At 36.4% G+C, this 18,599-nt stretch overlaps 1 protein-coding gene and 1 long non-coding RNA gene across 2 annotated transcripts; both read right to left on the bottom strand.

Moving 5' to 3' along the window:
• Nucleotides 1–8,838: 8,838 nt before the first annotated feature.
• Nucleotides 8,839–9,372, bottom strand: LOC118432981. Its single transcript, XR_004836658.1, has 2 exons — nt 9,229–9,372; nt 8,839–9,144 (listed from the first exon to the last, which is right to left on the bottom strand). It is a non-coding gene; the product is annotated as an uncharacterized LOC118432981 (long non-coding RNA).
• A 427-nt stretch (nt 9,373–9,799) lies between these two features.
• Nucleotides 9,800–18,524, bottom strand: LOC110857481 (sodium-coupled monocarboxylate transporter 1). Its single transcript, XM_035858106.1, has 19 exons — nt 18,360–18,524; nt 17,401–17,626; nt 16,587–16,652; nt 14,149–16,497; nt 13,786–13,839; nt 13,608–13,714; nt 13,239–13,304; nt 13,108–13,159; nt 12,972–13,039; nt 12,855–12,904; nt 12,684–12,791; nt 12,448–12,544; nt 12,089–12,132; nt 11,896–12,004; nt 11,694–11,803; nt 11,110–11,487; nt 10,740–10,802; nt 10,452–10,674; nt 9,800–10,229 (listed from the first exon to the last, which is right to left on the bottom strand). The coding sequence occupies exons 4-19, from the start codon at nt 14,357–14,359 to the stop codon at nt 10,137–10,139; spliced, it is 1,833 nt and encodes a 610-aa protein (XP_035713999.1). The 5' UTR covers nt 14,360–16,497; nt 16,587–16,652; nt 17,401–17,626; nt 18,360–18,524; the 3' UTR covers nt 9,800–10,136.
• Between the last annotated feature and the right edge of the window lie 75 nt (nt 18,525–18,599).

Genomic DNA, 18,599 nt, shown 5'->3' with positions numbered 1-18,599 from the left:
CCGGCATAACCGCGAAGATATTTGTCTACCGTGACCTTATTTCTAGACGACATGTAATAAACTCCCATCTTGCCAAGCGTCGATATACATTCCAGTGCCAAGTAAGAGGCCATCACGGGAAGGCAAATAAACCGTAGTAACGTTAGAAGTAGCTCACCCTGTAATAATGATTTGGTTATAACTTGCCCCAATGGTGCAGAAAAATCCAACAAAGTGGATCAATAATTTTTATGCAATGTTGCACCAATGCTGGTGCAGAAAAATTAAACAAAATAGATCAATAATTATTATGCATCGAGAAGAGTCCAAAAATTGTGCATCACTGGTGCAGAATTACCTACCAACGATCAACGATAATTTTGAAAAATTTATGTCAAAATTGTATGATCATTTCTCCCGGATATTCTACATTATTGGTGCGTTTTGCGTCCTTCCCTCCAATAATTTGGCATCATTTTGTGTTCCCGATTGTTAGATATCAATGGTGCTATTAATTTATTAAAAAATTTGATTCGGTTTGTTCAATACCAATGGTACGCCTAACTTAATGGTCAAGGGGATTTTTAAATAGCATCAATTGATGCAAAAATATCGCTAACAGACAGACAGGCAGACGGACGGACAAGAGGAATTCAATAGCTCTCATGCTACGCAGGGTGAGCTAATAATGATGCAATTCATGCGGAAAATTTGAAACAAAGGGATGATCAATGTAAGTCGGAGAAATAAAAGGACAAAGTTTGCAAGTAACTGGAAACTCCATCCTTTTGAGACAAAGAGGGGATACAGTTGACTATACGGGTCTAGGTTTGAGCTAATTATGGCGAACAGGTAAATGTTGAAGGTCTCAAGGTAGAGGAAGATTACGATCAAGTTTAGCATGATCCCCTTCAAGTCTAGTAACATGGTAGATTTCTGCCGGCTGGTTCGCCCACCTGAAAAAAGATTTTGTGCTTAACATGTGTCAGTGTTTGGCGTGAAAAAGACGTACAAAAAATGTTTTTTATGCAGGCATAATTTCTTGTATTAGTTAAAGATACAGAATAAATGAGAACTTCTGGCAGACAAAGCCTACATTACATATATTTAGTCAAGTGAAGCATGTACTTAGCGTGAGATGCTAGATGGCGTCAATTTCTTGCACCTTGCGTTTATTGCAAGTAATTTCTTGTAGTAGTGCATTGCAATAAATGTTGAAAGGTGCAAGAAATTAAGCACTGCGCTTATCGTGCGTGTGATAAATATTTAGATACCGGAAACTACTATCTTTTAGTAAATATAGAACTAACCAATTTTCTTTGCCAATGCGGACAAACAGTTAAACGCATAACTCGCATTCTTGCCCGTAAAAGCGACAAGAATTTCCAACACGAGGCCAAACACAGCATGGCCACTCCAACACAATAGAATGACCACCTTAGTTAATTTCAGGTGTGCGAATCCGTACAACTGCGAAATAAGGATTAATAGCAAGCTCCCATTTAAAACGGTTAAGAAACCATAAACAGAAACCATCCAAGGAATAAGTTTCCTTGAGATTGGGGTGAAAACTAAGGTTTGCGTTTTTATGTCCCATTCCACCGGATTTTTCCAGAAGATACCAAAATATCGGGAGAAACGATCCAGGGATTTCCACATTAGTGAGGTAACAACCATATCGAATTTTTAAGGAACCTTCAAACTAGTTGGAGGTGGTTTTGAAACGATTGTCTGAAAGGAAATGAACTCACAATTGCCTCGAAATAATATGTATGTTAATTAGGATTTCTACTGATTGCATATTATTTGACCCATTTTTTATAATTAAGTAGCAGAATGCATTTCTTCTCAGTTCCAAGTTTGGCTAAATTTGTTTGCTCGACTTGGGCAAACGAGGGTTATGCTGAATAGCTGCGACGCCATAACATACGCATATATGTACATTTCCCGTTTCATAAGGAAGTAGAAGTTTGATAAAGGGCCTGGTAAAATTTTATGCACCGGCCTTTCGCAGATGAAAAAAACTGATTGAAGGCCACTCAAAATTTACGGCTTCGAAAATCTGGCGCATATGTAAGATGCAGCACGTACTTGTCCAATGTATGTATATCTACTTAAATATTTCATTCTACATCGGAGGATATGCGAAGAAGTTAGTCAGAAAGGAAGTCAAGGGTACACAAAGTATTCACTAGCACTCGCCTCCAGACCACCCTCCCTTGATTTTCGCTCAATAAAAATTCCCCCGATCTTAAATTTGAGAGAAAATCTGTCTTTTTCCAATTTAAGTTCGAAGCTGACAAACTTAGGTATGAATGCATAATTTGAATCGTATGAATTTTATGCAACTTTTCTCGGAAACAGTTTTATTGTGTTTTCTCAGATTTATCCAGCGTCTATTTTTATTTCGTAAAATTATTCTGCAAGCTTATCCTCAGTACCAGAAGTGGTAGAAATTATAAATAATTCATGGAAAATAAATCAAACTAAGGCAATCAGCAGGGGTTCTGATTTAGGACTATTTTTATAGCACTGTGAAATTTGAAAAAAATCATATTTTTCGCATCGAATATTTAGATATGCGCGATTGTGTTTTAATACTCAATATTTAATAACTACACATATTTCTACGTACATAGATACATTCATCGTTCAGATATCTAGTTACGGTCGTGACCTCTCAAATAAGGACCTCGGCTCGAGGCAGTCGAATTGTTGGAAATTCCAAAATTTGTAAAGGCCCTGGGCAAGCATATGAGGCGCCCCAGCCCCTCTAAAAAATCATAAATTTCTACAACTACAGGATGTCCGTAGATTATATGAACACTAGATTTACACGGGTAACGTGCGAGCGGATGATCCAATTGGCGCCAAATTTGGCAAGCACGGACTCGAAGGTCATGACTACAGCTGTGCAAAGTTTCAAATTTCTATCTGCAAAGCTGGCCCCAAAAAGTGACCCCGAAGTGGGGGGAGGCGTAAAAGCGGTTTCCGAAGCTAATTTGGCCGCGGAAAGTGCCCAAACGATTATCCAAAAATCTGAAACCCATCTTATCGTGTCCCCCATATATCCCTTCATCAATTTTGCAAGAAAACGATGGTAATTAGTTAAATCCGACCAATGTACATTTAAAAATGCATACCCCTCAAAACGACGAATTCTCTCACCCTCAAGCAAAATGACTGCCTCCCTCTCAATGAGAATCCTCCGACCAAGCAAAGGTCACAACACAATCCCAGATGCCTCTTGAACACGTTAATCGTGTTATAAATCACAACTTTGAAAAAGGAGTCCTTAGGAAGGCGAAATTCGGAACACTAAAATTATCCAATGTTGTAAACAAAAAACTAGCAGTTGAAGGCTGTTTGAAGGTCATGTTGGAAGTACAAACTCCGGATTTGTCGTCACATTGACCGGGGCACTCTGCTACCTTCAAAACTATAACAGGATAAAAATAATTCGCTTCAGAAACGACCAGAAGCAGGTTTCAAACTATGGGTCTGAAAAGAAGGAAAAGCTGTCTGACTGATTTCTGGTGGTTGGTGCAATGACGGACCATGGAGTGCTAGAATTGATACCTGTTGGGTTTAATGCAAAAATTAACTCGAAGCACTTTATGGAGAGTGCTTTACAGACGTTTTTGAAGGTCAAAATTCGAACGAAGCAATTTGAGGAGCTTTACAAAGTTTGCATCCATAACGATGCGGGATCTTCACATACTGTTGGTTAACTCAGCATTACGCCCAAGATTTATAAGAAAGAACCGGAATGACCTCGACATCTTATTCCGAGGTCCATATTCAGTAATCTGACACGGGTCAGATGGATTTTTTCGGGTTTGGATGCCTGAAACAAAGCATTTTCAAGAGGAAGTCATGAACTTTGGTTGTGCTTTGGAAAGTTCTAAATCAAGAATGGGATCTTGTCTCCCCTGAAACGTCTCAAAATGTGTTTGGAAGTTGGAAACCAAGACTCAGACTTGTTGCTAGGAAGAATGGAGAACACATTGAGATCGTTAAAGTAATTCACAGTCATCGTGTTCAGAAGTTATAAGATAATTCATACTGTTCATATAAACTGCGGACACCCTCTGTAACTTGCTAAATTAGTTTTTTATGCTTTTATACTAATATTAGATAAAGTATATGCATATTATTCAGTTTCATACAACTTTCTTTAACTTTGGTGAAGTGGAATTGTATGTAAAAATAATAATAGAAATTACGTTTTATAAAGTGCATCGACTACGATTGCAAAATCCATTCTGTCCATAAGAACTATCCAATTGGTAAAGACGTGACTTACGACGGGTGAGATTAACTTAAAAACCCCCAGTGGAGCCTCATATGGCCCGAGTCAATGTGTTGAATTATAAATGATTAATTTTATCTCAACTCCACTTCATATTTTTCCACTTGTCGTAAATGTCGTAGACGTAGTAAACTCGGGTAACCATAGGGGGTCTCTAAAGTTATTTAAAATGTTTTCGAAATTTGGTTCATATTCTCTGAGGATGATATCTTTTATTAACTTAAATGCCAGATTTCAGCTCTCTACGACTATTTAGGAATATCGAGGGAAATGTGCCACGAAACCCGTTTCCATATTTAGCGAGAGGCCGAGTGAGACTCGGAAGGTATCCACCACCATCGCGCGTCAGGGGCGTAGTAGAATCACGTCTCACTCGCTTCTCTATTTCTCATTGGCTGTATTTTGTCACGGCTCTTGCCGTATAAGCCACTTGGACCCCAAAAATCTCCTGGTACCCACAATTTTCCTTCGGACAACAAATGCTGAAATTATAGCACTTCTCAATGGTAAAATTCTGGCATCAGGTTGTCAGAAATAAATGTGCGGGAGCCGTGAGTTTTTTAATTATTTATGTGTAGGTAAAAAAACGATTTTCGAATTTTGCAACTTTTGATGCATGATGCAAGATGATGATGATGCAAGTTATGGTCTAATTCTTGTTACCCAAGGTACATATATGTACATTGGGTTTCTCATTTTTCCCAGTTTCTTTCCTCCATTTTTTGAAGGGGGGTTGGTTACATATAATTTAAAATAGCTAAACTATATTAAAAGTTGCGCCCGAAAGTTTTCGTCCTAATTTTTATATTTTATTTGGTGAAATCGATGCAACGCGGAATGGCACATTTCCCATAATAAGCCTCTATTGACATTTTTAAGTGCATACCAAATTTTACGTCGATCGGATGAGTAGAACAGAAATAAACCTGGAGACAGGCGGACAAAACTATTCCATAAGCCCTGACTCGGGCTAAAAATGTGCCAGAGCGAGGACAATGTAACTTTCTATGGTATGGTAACTTGTTACTGTGTGATTCATTGACGAACGTAAGGCCGTGAAAAATGCAAAGCTATTCTTGTTTTAGTTGCTATAAAATATCGCGGTAAAAAGGTTTCCATCTGGCCCACACAGTTTGCACCCACTTCCATTCAAAACTTATGACAACCTAAAACTATAGACATATGGTTTTGAATGGAAGTGAGTGCAAACTGTGTGGGCCAGATGGAAACCTTTTTACCGCGAGATTTTACAGCAAATAAAACAAGAATATACATCAAAACGAGTCTTTTCACAAACTCTTCTGGCGCGCTAGAGTGGGGACGGTGATACCCAATCTTATCTAGTGTACGCTCGGGCGCCTTGCGGCACCCCTGTCTTTTCGGCGCCCTGGGCAATTGCCCCGGTTGCCCCCCCCCCCCAAAATCGGGGCCTGCTTTCATGTTGCCCGGATTTTTTCGTAAAATTTTCCTTTAAGTGCACCACAGGCATATGCTATATCTAAGGAACACAAGGTTGATTTTTTAACTGGTCACTAAAAAAAATACCATTTGAGGTGTCACGCTTTGCTCTAAAGCCACTTGGTACCACAAATCTTTAACCCGAATTTCCAGACCCTCGTTAATGTGCGATCCAATTTTTTGTCATCCAAAAAAACCACAGGGATGAATTGGATACACACAATTTACATAAGAAATGATTAAGGCGTTATTAGGTCAGGCATTGAATTTGGCGTGCTATATTGAGTGGTTTTTCGCGCTAAAAGCTAAGCTATGTTTAGCTATGTACCCTGTGTTAAAGCGGTGTAAGTGAGTGAGCGTAGAAATTTTAAGCCAAAAAGGGTAATTTAGATATTTTTTGGCTGGGCCCCCCCCCAGGACCCAATCCTGGCTACGCCGCTGGTGCTAAATTACCAAAAATCATGGGACCTGCTGGCGAATTTGTTTGGGACAGATACGCCGTTCTACGGAATATTGAGGGTCAAAAGGTATTAAATTAGCAGACGTAAAGTAGTACTGATTATTTTTTTGCACGCCAATAAATGAGGAATTTAAGTGGATTTTCTTATCAATTTAAATTATCGATTGTTTTTTTTCTAGTATACACTCGGAAGTACTTTCCCAACACAAGGGAGGTACGGCAGATTCATCTTTTGGTCCGACCCAACTACACCACAAGGATCACCCGTTTGCGAAATAATTAGCAAGGACGGCAATTTCTGGATGACACCATTGGGAGTAAGAAAAATGGTTTACAAAATGTTACAAAAAAGCATAAGGAAATATCATCAGACTTTTTTATTTTAGGAAATTCCACTTTTTTTGAACAACGTTGAATCAAAGGAACCCACCAAGTTGAAGGATGGGGACGAATTATCACTGAAAAATGTGGAAGAAGGTCAGAATTCTGGATGTCCGGCAGGAAGTCTAAAGTTTACGGTAAATAAATTGGGAGTCAGAGCAGGAATTTAACGGTATTTTCACGCCTGGACAGAATCCACTCGTAAGCCTTTGCCAATTAATCCCTCAAGCACATGCATCAAAATTCTTTATTTTAAAAAGTTATTACTCCTATTATTTAGATTTTGTCAGAAATTCTCTCCCATCTGAATCTGCATGAATTGAAAGTGGCTAGACTTGTAGCTTACGACTGGAATCAAGAAGCAATCCGACATATTAAGAAACGCGCCGCAGCAAATTTCCGCTTCTGTTACAAAACAACCTCGTCAAAACACGTCAGTTTGGACCAATTTTCTCGATACACCCGAGAAATGGAGAACTTCCCCCCGCTGGAAAATTGGTCCTTCACATTTCCGGAATTTGGAATAAATAGCCCCCAACTTCGAGCCGAGTTGAAGCAATTTCTCGGGCAAAGTCACCAAATCAAGAAACTAAAACTGGGTGGGACCATGAAGTCACCATTCGATTATAAAGTTTGTCACAAATTCATTGAGAAATTGGCAGGGTCACTCCAGCACTTGGAATTATTTGGCTTCTGGCAATTCGTTCCCACTACTGAAAATTCTTCCCCACCTTCGCTCATCTCTGATCTAACCAAACTTGAAGTATTCTCGGTCTCCGTTACCATCTTGGCTCCGTCGATGCTCATGCTTACCCGCAACTTGGTGGCAATCCTTGATTTCTGGGATGAAATCATTGCGAGCCCTTCGTCTCAAATGTCTTTCTATTTCAACTTCTACCACGCTTTTGGAAAATTTTGACAATTTTCCTCACTTGGAAGAAATTGAATTGAACCTCATTACTGGGAATTGGCTTGACTTACTGATCCGAAATTTAAACAAACCGCTAAAGAAGCTTGTGTTGACTGAAACCATGTTCATCGACGCCTGGTCGATCAGCTTGTATCAGAAATTACTGGAGAAGCATTGCCAGACGTTGGAGAGGCTGGAATTCACGATACCAGATAGGATTGTTGAGCCCAGGAGACTTGCGATGCCAGTCTTTCCGAAGCTCAAAGTTCTCAAGGTGATCTGGGAGCAGCGTAAGGGAGCCTTCTTTAACGACGAACGTTTCCGAGCCCAGAAAATGTACGGCTTAATCCTCACTTTCCCTGCGGGAGAAAATGAGTATCTCAACTATGCCCACAATTTTCCATCACTTCGATCTTTGACGTTGCTACCTCCACCAAATCGCTTCGACCAAGTGAAAGTTTGCTCGGAAACGTTTTTCCCAATTGAAGCGGGTGCTCAAGTTTGTGAGACTCTGGTTCATCTTGAAATTCCGATCCAACTGCATGGCCCCCAGATTTTGGAAATGTTTCCAAATGTGGAGCGGGTGCAGGAAGCCATGGCTTGGTTGGGACCCATCTTTCACCTCCAAAAAGAAATGATGAGTTTAGTTTAAGTTTGTCAAGATGTATGTACTTACTAAGGTTGTATCAGCTTTGTATTGAAACAAGACATCCTTTATTGTAATTTGTGACATGTTACCAGTTGTTTTCCATATTTGTTTATATTTCATTCTCGATTGATATTGAATTGAATTAAAATAGAACTTTTTTGAAGAATAATTCATGGATTCTGAGGACATATTATTTATTGTAAATATGACACTAGCTTTCGGAATGCTTATTCCTTCATCAGGTCTTTACAAATTCGATAATTAATTGAAAAAACATGTACATCATTTTTCCGTAATTTTGGATATGAGTATACATTATACAAAATGAATAACGGTATCCATACTTTCCATGAAAAAACGAGAACGTTTTCTTAGTCCTATTTTTTGTAATTCTGTTTTTGTTTTCTCAAAATGGGCAAGTACTTATTTGTATTCCTCTCGTAGGCTTGCGAGATTTGCGAATCCCCTCACGACGTCAATTTGTCGAGCATCGTAAATTTGTTCACATGTCACATGTAAAACTCGAGTTCGCCCAGCATATCATACATATTGACGATTTTTAGTTGGTAGGCAAATAATTTCAGAACCAAGTACATTTGTAAATACATAAATATGTGGATATTTATGTAGTTTTAATGTTGAAGAAATATATTTATTCGATTTTAAATACGTATGTGTGAGTTAATGTATTTTTTGATACAGCAATTTAATTATTTACTAGTACTAAATAAATAGCTGCATGACAAACATAGACTCAAATTTGCAGTTAAAATTTCAAAATTTATTTGATTAGAGGCTGAAAATAATTAATTTTGACGTGAAGCAGAGAAATTTATACACGCCAATTTAAGGTGGCCCGTACCCACTAAAATCTGGGACTGGTGTCGTCGTAGTTGTCGTTGTCGTGGTTGTAGGACATGTCGTAGGTGCAGGGCAAACCGGGCATCTGGCACAAACTGGGCATGCAGTTGTGGTAGGTGGAACCGGCAATGGAACTGTGTAGGTAAAATTTGGAGAAATTAAAATATTATTTAATCTATATATTCTTAGATTTTAGATGGAATGAAGTGTTAGCTTACCCGTGAAATACATTTTGGATTGACGGTTTGATAAAGACGCACCAAAACCGCAGAGTCCAAGGAATATTAAAAATATAACGAATCTCATGATATCGGTGGGACCTGGTTTGAACAATGACTTCACAAGATTAAGTGAAGGTTAGCTTTGATACCAGAATTTATTTATTTTTTGCACACATTTTAAAAACATGCAAATGTAAATAGACTGGTGAAACAGTTACTTGAATTGAACCATTCGTTTTTTTGGCAAAGAAATACCATTTATTTACACCCAATAACATATTTATGCATGTACATATATACATAATTTCCTTTGTCACAAACCTGGAGAATACTGGATGCGGCAATTGTTTGATAGGTATGAATGACGCAAATTGCGGTTCCTTGTGCCATACCAACTCTCCATGATTTTGTTTGGTAACCGTAATGTATCCATATGTATGTATGTATGTACTTAACTAATTCAATAATATAATATACTAATTGTTTAGTAAGGTTGGCTAATCTCAAGAGATTTTGGGTGCAATTAGTCCAACGAGTTTAATTTTGATTTAGTCATTGCAACTTTATTGACGAAGTAAATTGTACTTTATTGCAAGAATTTTGATATTTTGTACAAGGATTTCCCTTGAATGTGTATGCATATATACGAATACAAACATGCATAGGTATATACAAGAAAATTAAACAAATGATTAGGTTTTAAGTTCACTTTTTTGCACATCCTAAATTATAATAAGTATGCAAAGTGAGGATAAAGAGTAAAAGTGAGAATAAATAAAAGGCATAAACTTATATTTGTACAATTTTGCTTTATGCATAGTAATCCAATTAGTATGTATTATATTTACGTAATATTAATGTATACTATTTAAATAATATTAGTCGATATTAAAATTATGCAATATTTACGACGCTTGCACTTGTTGAAGTTCCTTTGTCCCCTTATAAACGACAAGTTTTCCATATGTGGTATTTCTTTCATAATTTGCATGGTCCTCCTGCACACATAAATACGTTTTTGTTAACTGGTTTTAAAAGCATATGTGATGCGATCGATTTGGGGGTCGTGGCATCCATAAAAGTCATTATTTGTAAAGATCAACGCGAGGTCAAAATTTTCCGAAAATCGAGCAGATGCTTTAAATCATTATAATCTTTTGGGGGTTCACATATAATTAATATTTGCTACATTTTTTGCGAAATTAAAATAGTTCACTTACTACATGGCTTCCCAAATCCCATCCAATTCTAGCTCGTATATTTGACGAGATATAATTCTTAACAAATTTATCGACCGGTGGGCTAATGAGGTTTCGCTCTAGTTTGCTTGGGTCTTGTTTTCCACTCAGAAAACTAATCAGCAGTCCAACCACAATTGCAATTACGGTCCCCATGAGCGAATACCAAAGATAGGAAATCTTATAAAATTCTAGTATTCCACCACTGCCGTATATCACAAAAAAACAGTACAATTGGTTACATTGTTTGAAAGAAAAGAAATCGAATACCTTTCCGAAATTCGGATAGTTTCATGTGGTACTGTAAAATATCCGTATGTGCATTCCTCAACACTAAATTAGGCATAAAACAAACATTTAGCAAAATTAATGGTGAGGCAATTCACACAGTTACTGGTAACATTGTAAAATCCGCAAATTCGTAAATTTTATAAATATTTCTGAGAAAAATTAACCCATTTAGTTTTTAGAAACTTACTCAGATCAAGGGCGTCTGTGTATTTGTGGGATTATTTGACAAAATTACAGATTTTAGGAAGTTACCGATAACTGCGTTAGTTGCCTCATTAAATCACATTTTATGTAAAATCCAAATTTTAGCACGGAAATTTAATTTAATTTATCAAAATTATACACTCACCTAACGTCTAGACTGCTTTTAACCAATTGCCCCCTACTTGTCGCCAAACTTGTCCCGATTCCCAACCAGGACATGATCCCGAGCGATGCTAACATGCCAAAGGACGCCCCTATTGAATTACACCATGGAAAGAACATTCCTAACGTGAAAACGCCAAGCAGAGGACCACCAATGATTCCGAGAATATTTAACGAAAGGTGAGAAATTCCGCCGGATTGATCAGCCACGATCACCAGGCCGAGGGAAAGTAGGCCGTATACGAGGACAGAGATTTTGACTGCTTTTGTTGCCGTTTGATCGTGGATAATGGGGTGAAAATATTTCACGTAATCTTCCAGAGTGGTAGTGGCAAGGCTGTGTAATCCGCTGGAAACTATGCTGAAAATAAGGATTGCAATATTTATGTACATATAAGGCGAAAACGTGGTAAGATTTGCATAGGTAGCAAATTTAGCATATCAAAATAATTTGCTACCAGTGAATTATTTGAATCTTGTGAAAATCTCAGTCTGAGAAAGTATTTTTTGCCAAGATGTTCGCAATTTGTAATTCTTATGAATGGGGCCACGATTAATTTTTTTTACCTTAACGCTCCTGAAAATATGGCAGCTACAAAAAGTCCCAGAAATCCAGGTTTTTCTCCAAAAGTATCGATTATAAATATTGGTAGGAGTTGGTCTGTAGTTTTAACCCTCTGTAAAAAGTAACCGTTTCTAACATATTAAATTTTGATATCCAAAGTTTTTAATGTAATATGGAACTTTTAATATAGGTATGTATAAGTACTTTTGACTCAATAGGGTCGCATTCCGAGTATTTTGAATTGATAAGTAATCCTGCTAAACAGGTTACCGCTAATATGACGACAAACCCGAGTGAGTTGGCTAAGATTGCACTATGACATAGAATTTTCGAACATTTACACATCCAGACGAGTTAAATTAAGATGAAAGGTTTCAATTAACTGATAATTAAGTACCATTTCGCCATCCCAATGTTAGGAAGTGTTAAATACCGTTGAACCTGTAAGTTTTTTTAAACGAAGGTAATGCACGCAGTCCCTGATAACACTTTAAATTCGGTAACGTTTACAAAATAAAAAGATATGCTTGATCTGCGCGAGCGCAAAGGAGTTGGAGTTGAACTTCTATGGAAGTTGTTCTCACATTTTTTTAACATTAATAAATTTACCAATTTATGATGTTAAAAATGTGACCAAAGACGGCGTGAATTGCCAAATTAATTAATGTGGTTTTTAGGGAAATATAAATTATATACAACATTGCACTGAAATAAAGCTATCCATGTTTTTAGAAATCATGAAATTATATATTACACCTGAACTTGATTGACCCCAAAGATCGACAACCACATGAAGAATGCTCCAATCCAAAGCCCCCAAATGCTGTGTCGTGTTCTCGGATCAAGACCAAAACTAGGACGAAACAAGAAACTTAATGGAGCTATAATTAAATAGGTTAATAAAATACCCAATTTTTAAGAAATTTCATTTTACACCGTGTTTTTATAGGTAGATTAAAACAAAGTAATTAAGAGATCATTTACATACTCACTTAAAATATTCAACTCGTCCATTTTCCTCCGCTATGTTCCAAATTTTACCAAATCCTCCATCGAAATCTATGAAACCTTTGACAACAATGGCAATCATAACTGCAAAACTGGATTAGAAATATTCCTTAAATAATTTATCAACCAAACTGCCCAAATAATGAGATGCTTACACGACCCCCATTTGCACAACGTTTGTCCAAACTACGGACTTTATTCCCCCCTAAAAGTACGCACAGAATAAGGGTTTCATCCAATTAATAAATGCATACAATGCACAAAAAAGTTACCATAACAGTGTAGACAACGACAATGGAAAAAATAGCCGCAACGCAAAAATAAAAATATATCCCAGTAACTGAAACCATCCAAAAGTGTTTTATTAAGTACGTAAACTCGACTGAAAATCTGCATGATTTTGCTTACCTTCACTTAACGCCCAGGCAGGAACATATACCACAGTCGCCATGTAAGTTACCTGTAATTATTTTCATCAAATTTGTTTAAGAATGTATGTAAGCTAGGACTGTACTTACATATCTATTCAGTTAACATACCATTTGTACAGAAAATATTGCAGATGCGAAAATCCTGACCGGTTTGGAAAACCTTAACTCCAAGTACTACAAATGTAGGCATTACACATGAATTACCAATTTTATTCATAAATACTTGCCACATTATATTGGAAAATTCACGTAGCCCTTCGTAATATAAAAAGCACTACAAAATAAAATCCATCCCTTACAAGTTTTTACATCTTCCAAAGTTTCCGACTAAAACGTGCATACATATGTGTACAATTTTTGCCAGCTTATGTACACAGTTCAAGATGTACAAGTTCGGAAGGCATGATAAAAAAACTCAAAGATATTCATTACAATGTTACGAGGGGCTCCGTGAATTGGAGTGTTTTCTAGTCTCACCTCATTTACTGAAGTTAATTGCAAATTATAAAATACCGGTTGGTAAAAATATGCTGTCACAATTGCAACTAAAATATAGGATGGGACAGTGAGGGCGTAAAGCGTGCCTAAAATTACAAGTATTCAAATATGCATATATGTAATAAATACATATAAAAAACGCATCGCTTAGTTTTACCATTTGAATATATTTCTGCTGGAATTCCTAGTAGTGCTACCGGCGAACAAAATGCTGCAAAGAGTGTCAATAATAAAATGGATTACATTTCAAAGTTATGTTAAAATAAATATTCGTTGGGGGTACATACTCATTTCTAACTTCAGCAAATTTCCTTTCTCAATTAAGTGTATCAATGACTTGTGAAATTTTTAGAAATTTGCGAGGTTTCACAAAGATGCTTGTTATCAAATATAGCTAGCAAACAGAAATGCTATTTTCTCACACGATTATTTCGCAATTATTATTTAAATTTGTTAAGATCGAAAATAACGGTTGTCGGTGTCGTGAGTATGCCCATTATTCAAATAAACAAGTTGGTACCTGCCAAAAGTGATACTGCAACTGGGAATCTTCCCATTTTTCTCCCACCCATTAGAAAATCCTTTGTCGATTGCTCACCCAAGCACCAATAAAACAAACCAATCGCTCCAGATATTAGTAATATTGCGGTAAACACCAAATAATCGAGATAACCAAAGAGATCTGGGGGAGTCCCATTAATTGCAGTATTTGCTATTTCAACCGCTTCCATTTTCGATCCAAATTTATTTTCAACAAAAATGCAAAGCGTAATTTAGGTTTTTAGAAATTGGTGAAATTCAAATATTTTTATTCAGAAAAAATTATCACATCTTCACCCAGCTGGACAAATATTAAGAGTGATATGAACTCGTCAAAGTAAATAGAAGAGGACACTAAATATCTAAATACAGCAAGTCGTCTTGTCTGCACTTAAAATAAATCAGAATTAATGACCATTAATTGACCAAATTGGATTCAAATGAGGCATACGTTTGTTGTGCGTATTCGTACTGGCATTCTCAAATGGGGGTAGATTTCCATAGTTCACGGTCAGTTTGCTGTCGCACTTGGGTTTTGGATTTCAACCACTGTAACACTTATGTAAGTATGTACATTAATTCAACGGCTTAATTTGAGTGTAAATACTGTAGTAATTCATGATTGTAAAATAATCCAGTGACAGGGTATGTGTGACATACATGAAGAATTGTGGAATCCACATTGATTTTGTAGGTTTCGATTGATTCAGGATTCATGAAATGATCATGATGAAAATACAGAATGCAGATAAGCATGAATTTCATTTGAAAGAATCTGTAAAAACAGATTCTGTATGTACATACACATTACAAATTATAACTTTTGTATGTTTTTCCAATTTATTACACTGTTATTAAGATAGATGTATACAATATAATAGCGTTTTTTTCGCGCTCTAACTATTTGCATGTTTGATGGCTTAAAATTTGCCTAATTTTGTGTACATGAAATAATATTGGGGGGGGGGGGGGTGGCCTTAGTCAGTTTTCGAAATAAATGCCAAAACGTTCGAATTATTTTTTGAGTTTTGTCTCAAACTCGTTAAAATTTGGTCACGTATGACTGGAAATAATTTATAAATTTATTTGAGACTAGAATTTGGTCTGACTCGAATTCTGGCCCCGGTTTTGTAATTTGTTGAATTTTTAATACATACACACACGCACATATAAAAATACATGCAATTCTACCATCAATTACATTTATTTCCAAGGAAAAAAAAACTCAAGCATTAGTTTAATAATTACGTCGGATATGAGCACAGGTAGATAAACATAAATATTAAATATAACAAATTCCCAGTGTAAGCTCATTAAACTCATGAAATTATACCGGCATACTTTGCTACTTATTGCTATTATATTAATAATGAATTATCTACTCATTTTCTAAGTTTTCTAAGATCTGCATCTTCATAAACACTACAAATTTTTTCTCGAATGATGTCATTTGCTTCCCAAGTCTTGTGTGCAAGCAAGTAAATGTTTATGTTGTACATATTTAGCAAGCCCAATTTTTTGAAAATTTTAGCTAAGCAATAATTCAAGCAATTTGTAAACAATTAATTGTTCCCGGCACGTAAATATTTTAATTAATTAGTGTATACTTATCCATCGAAACTCGCTGTTTAGTCGGTGAACCAAGTTCCAATTGCCCAATGCAATGCCCCCCAAAACACACAGAATCGTTTCCAACAGGTCACCGAGATGGCACCGTTGGAAAGCGAGGTCAGATTTTTAGTAGCAAAATCATTCCTTCCATTCAAAGTATTTGAATCATTCGAAGACCTTTGCAAGACGTCGTCGTCAGGTTTGGAAGAAGTTGTAGGAAGCGTAATGCCATTTGCAGCGAGGGCGTATACGATCTGCGGGCATAGGTTATCAAGCGATAAGGGATAAGTAGGCTGACATGGTTTAGTAGTGGGGTAGAATTTAGGTGCCCAGTCGTATTTAGTAATTGGGAGGTTTCTATTAGTTGTGGAGGATGTAGTTGTTGGGGGGCGATTCATAGACTTGAAGTAGCTACTTAGCGGGAAGGGATTCATCTGTCGGGAGTGGTTGAAATTCAGAAATTGGTAGGTACTCAAGGAGGAGTAGGTATTCAAGGAGCGGTTGTTATTCAAGGAGGGGTTGTTATGCCAGATGGGGTAAGTAAGTAGGAAACCTTGATTGTTGACAAGTGGGCCGTGAAACGTAGGAATCTGAGATTGTCGGACATTTATACCGGTGCCAATTTTGGGGGAGCTACTAAATGACGACTTCGTGATGACGAAGGGTTTAGGATGTCCAGATACTTGAGACAAGACGAGAAGAAATATCCATAACATTTCTAAATAAATATATGTAAAATTCAGATTGATGAATAGAAGTGATTTTATATAATTCTGAAAATCCAATACTATATATTAAAATGTTTACTTGTCACTCCGCAAATAGATTTCATCAAGCACACGGCCATCTTGAGCATTGGCTTCGTTTGAAAACCTACACAAAACAAGCACGGAGTTAATTAACGTTTTCATACACAAAGTATCCCTGTTTTTGTTCCCAAAATATCGTTACATTCCAGCTTTCTCGATACAGTTCATTCTGACGCTAACTTGAGGACATGACTCACAAAACTTTTTGCTTCCTCATAATTCATAAGTTCTATCTTATTGTTAAATTCGTATTATTATTTTGCCAATTAATGCAGATTATTGTAAGTACACACTGATATTTTTTTCGCAAAATTTCTCTAATAATATTGCGTAAAGAGACGTCCATAAATTACTTAATGCGGGAGGGGGAAGCGAGGCGTCGTGGTCTAATGATTTGATGTGTTGATGATTTGATGATGTGCCTATGTTAGACATGGTAATGAGAGGAGGGGGGTAAAGCGATTTTTGTATTATATAATTTATGAACGTCCCCTAAGTAATATATTTTTACTCGCAAATTTTCCCATATTTTTGCAAAATAAATAGGTAGAAACACAAGTACATATGTAGATATAACAATAAAATTGCGAAATTAGATTCCCCTTAATTTTAGAAAATCCTAAATAATCGCCATGATGTCAAATATTTTAAGGAAAATTTAAAAGCTTTTAATAGTTTATACATTTAAAAAATATTAACGAAGTTCGGCATTCATGTTATAAATCATTTAATTTGGTTCAAGTTTTTACAACTAAATATTTTCTAATTAAAATATGCAAGGTATTATAAAGTACAAAAATTAACTGACTTACTTCCGTTTACCAAAACCGAAAAAATTAGTATTTATCCTTTAAAATCCAATAAATTTCAAGGAATGATTTTCTCCGTTAAAGAACCTGAAAAGTTTCCGTCCTTCACATACGATTGCTTAATTTTTGCCCAGCCTTAAAAATGGTGGCGAGATGAATCATCACCGGAACAAATTTTCCTTCCAGAAATGAAGACACGCAAGGACGGGATGGTTGCTAAAGGGTTCGGCTAAATAAACATAGTCTTATAACCTTATTACGTAACTACTTATGTATGTATGTATGAGTCATCTAATGAGGCTTATCACATGAGAAGCCCCAAAGAGAGGATGGAATGAGAAGATGTGGTTTGGCTGGAGAGATATTCACATAAAAACGGGTGGAAAGTGCATGTCCAAAAATGTTTCTACCAGCCAATGAATTTTGCAATGAGTTGGCCCTAAATATGTGTATGTATCACTATGTATCTATGCTTAACGTAGGACTGTAAGTAAGTAATCGAATGGCAATGCGTTTTCTAGTCCAGTTTCGATACTTTCGATGAGCTCCAATTTTTCTGAAGGCTTCTTAAACTTGAGATCTCCTTCCAAAAGTGTCAACATCTTGGGTGTGTATTTGAAAAAAATTGGCACGACCTGCTCTACGAATTTGTCGTCCAGAATTTTAAAATAAATTTGAGTTGAGAAATTATTTTTAAAAGTGCTGATTTTGACTATTTTCGACGATTCTTATGCTAATTAGAAATTCATTTAACCACTAGCCATGCCTCTCTTGTATGCAGAAACTTATATGTATTTAGTTTAAACTTTCCGAGTTGCTGGAAGATGTTCGTAAAGCGAATCGTTTTATAATTTTAATTTGGTTTTTTGATAATTGTTTTTTAATAATTGTTTTTTAATTTTTTACGACTAATTTCTAATTAAAATGTGCATAATATAAAGTAAACTAAAAAAAGAACTTACCACCGTTTTCCAAAACTGCAAAATAAGTATTTTTTGTTCAAAATCTAATAGATAATTTCCGAACAAAATTTCCTCCGTAAAACGAAATTACGACGAAAGTTTACGTCCTCCACGACAATTTCGTAACTTTTGTCCAGCCTTAAAAATGGTGGCGAGATGAATCATTATTCATCACTGGAAGCATCTTCCTTTCAGAGAATGAAGGCACGCAGGGAACAGTTGGTTTTGGAAGAGGGGGTT

Source organism: Folsomia candida, unplaced genomic scaffold, assembly GCF_002217175.1.
Source record: "Folsomia candida strain VU population unplaced genomic scaffold, ASM221717v1 Fcan01_Sc019, whole genome shotgun sequence".
NCBI lineage: Eukaryota > Metazoa > Arthropoda > Collembola > Entomobryomorpha > Isotomidae > Folsomia > Folsomia candida.
This window is presented reverse-complemented; position numbering and strand designations above follow the sequence as displayed.

What these genes read in the sequence shown, in the direction of transcription:
- LOC110857481 (XM_035858106.1), bottom strand. Translation starts at nt 14,359, where the DNA reads ATGGAAGCGGTTGAAATAGCAAATACTGCAATTAATGGGACTCCCCCA. An exon ending in TTGGGGTCAATCAAGTTCAG is followed by an intron (nt 12,133 to 12,447) that starts GTGTAATATATA and finishes AAAAACTTACAG; the next exon opens with GTTCAACGGTATTTAACACT. An exon ending in AACATTGGGATGGCGAAATG is followed by an intron (nt 12,005 to 12,088) that starts GTACTTAATTAT and finishes TCTATGTCATAG; the next exon opens with TGCAATCTTAGCCAACTCAC.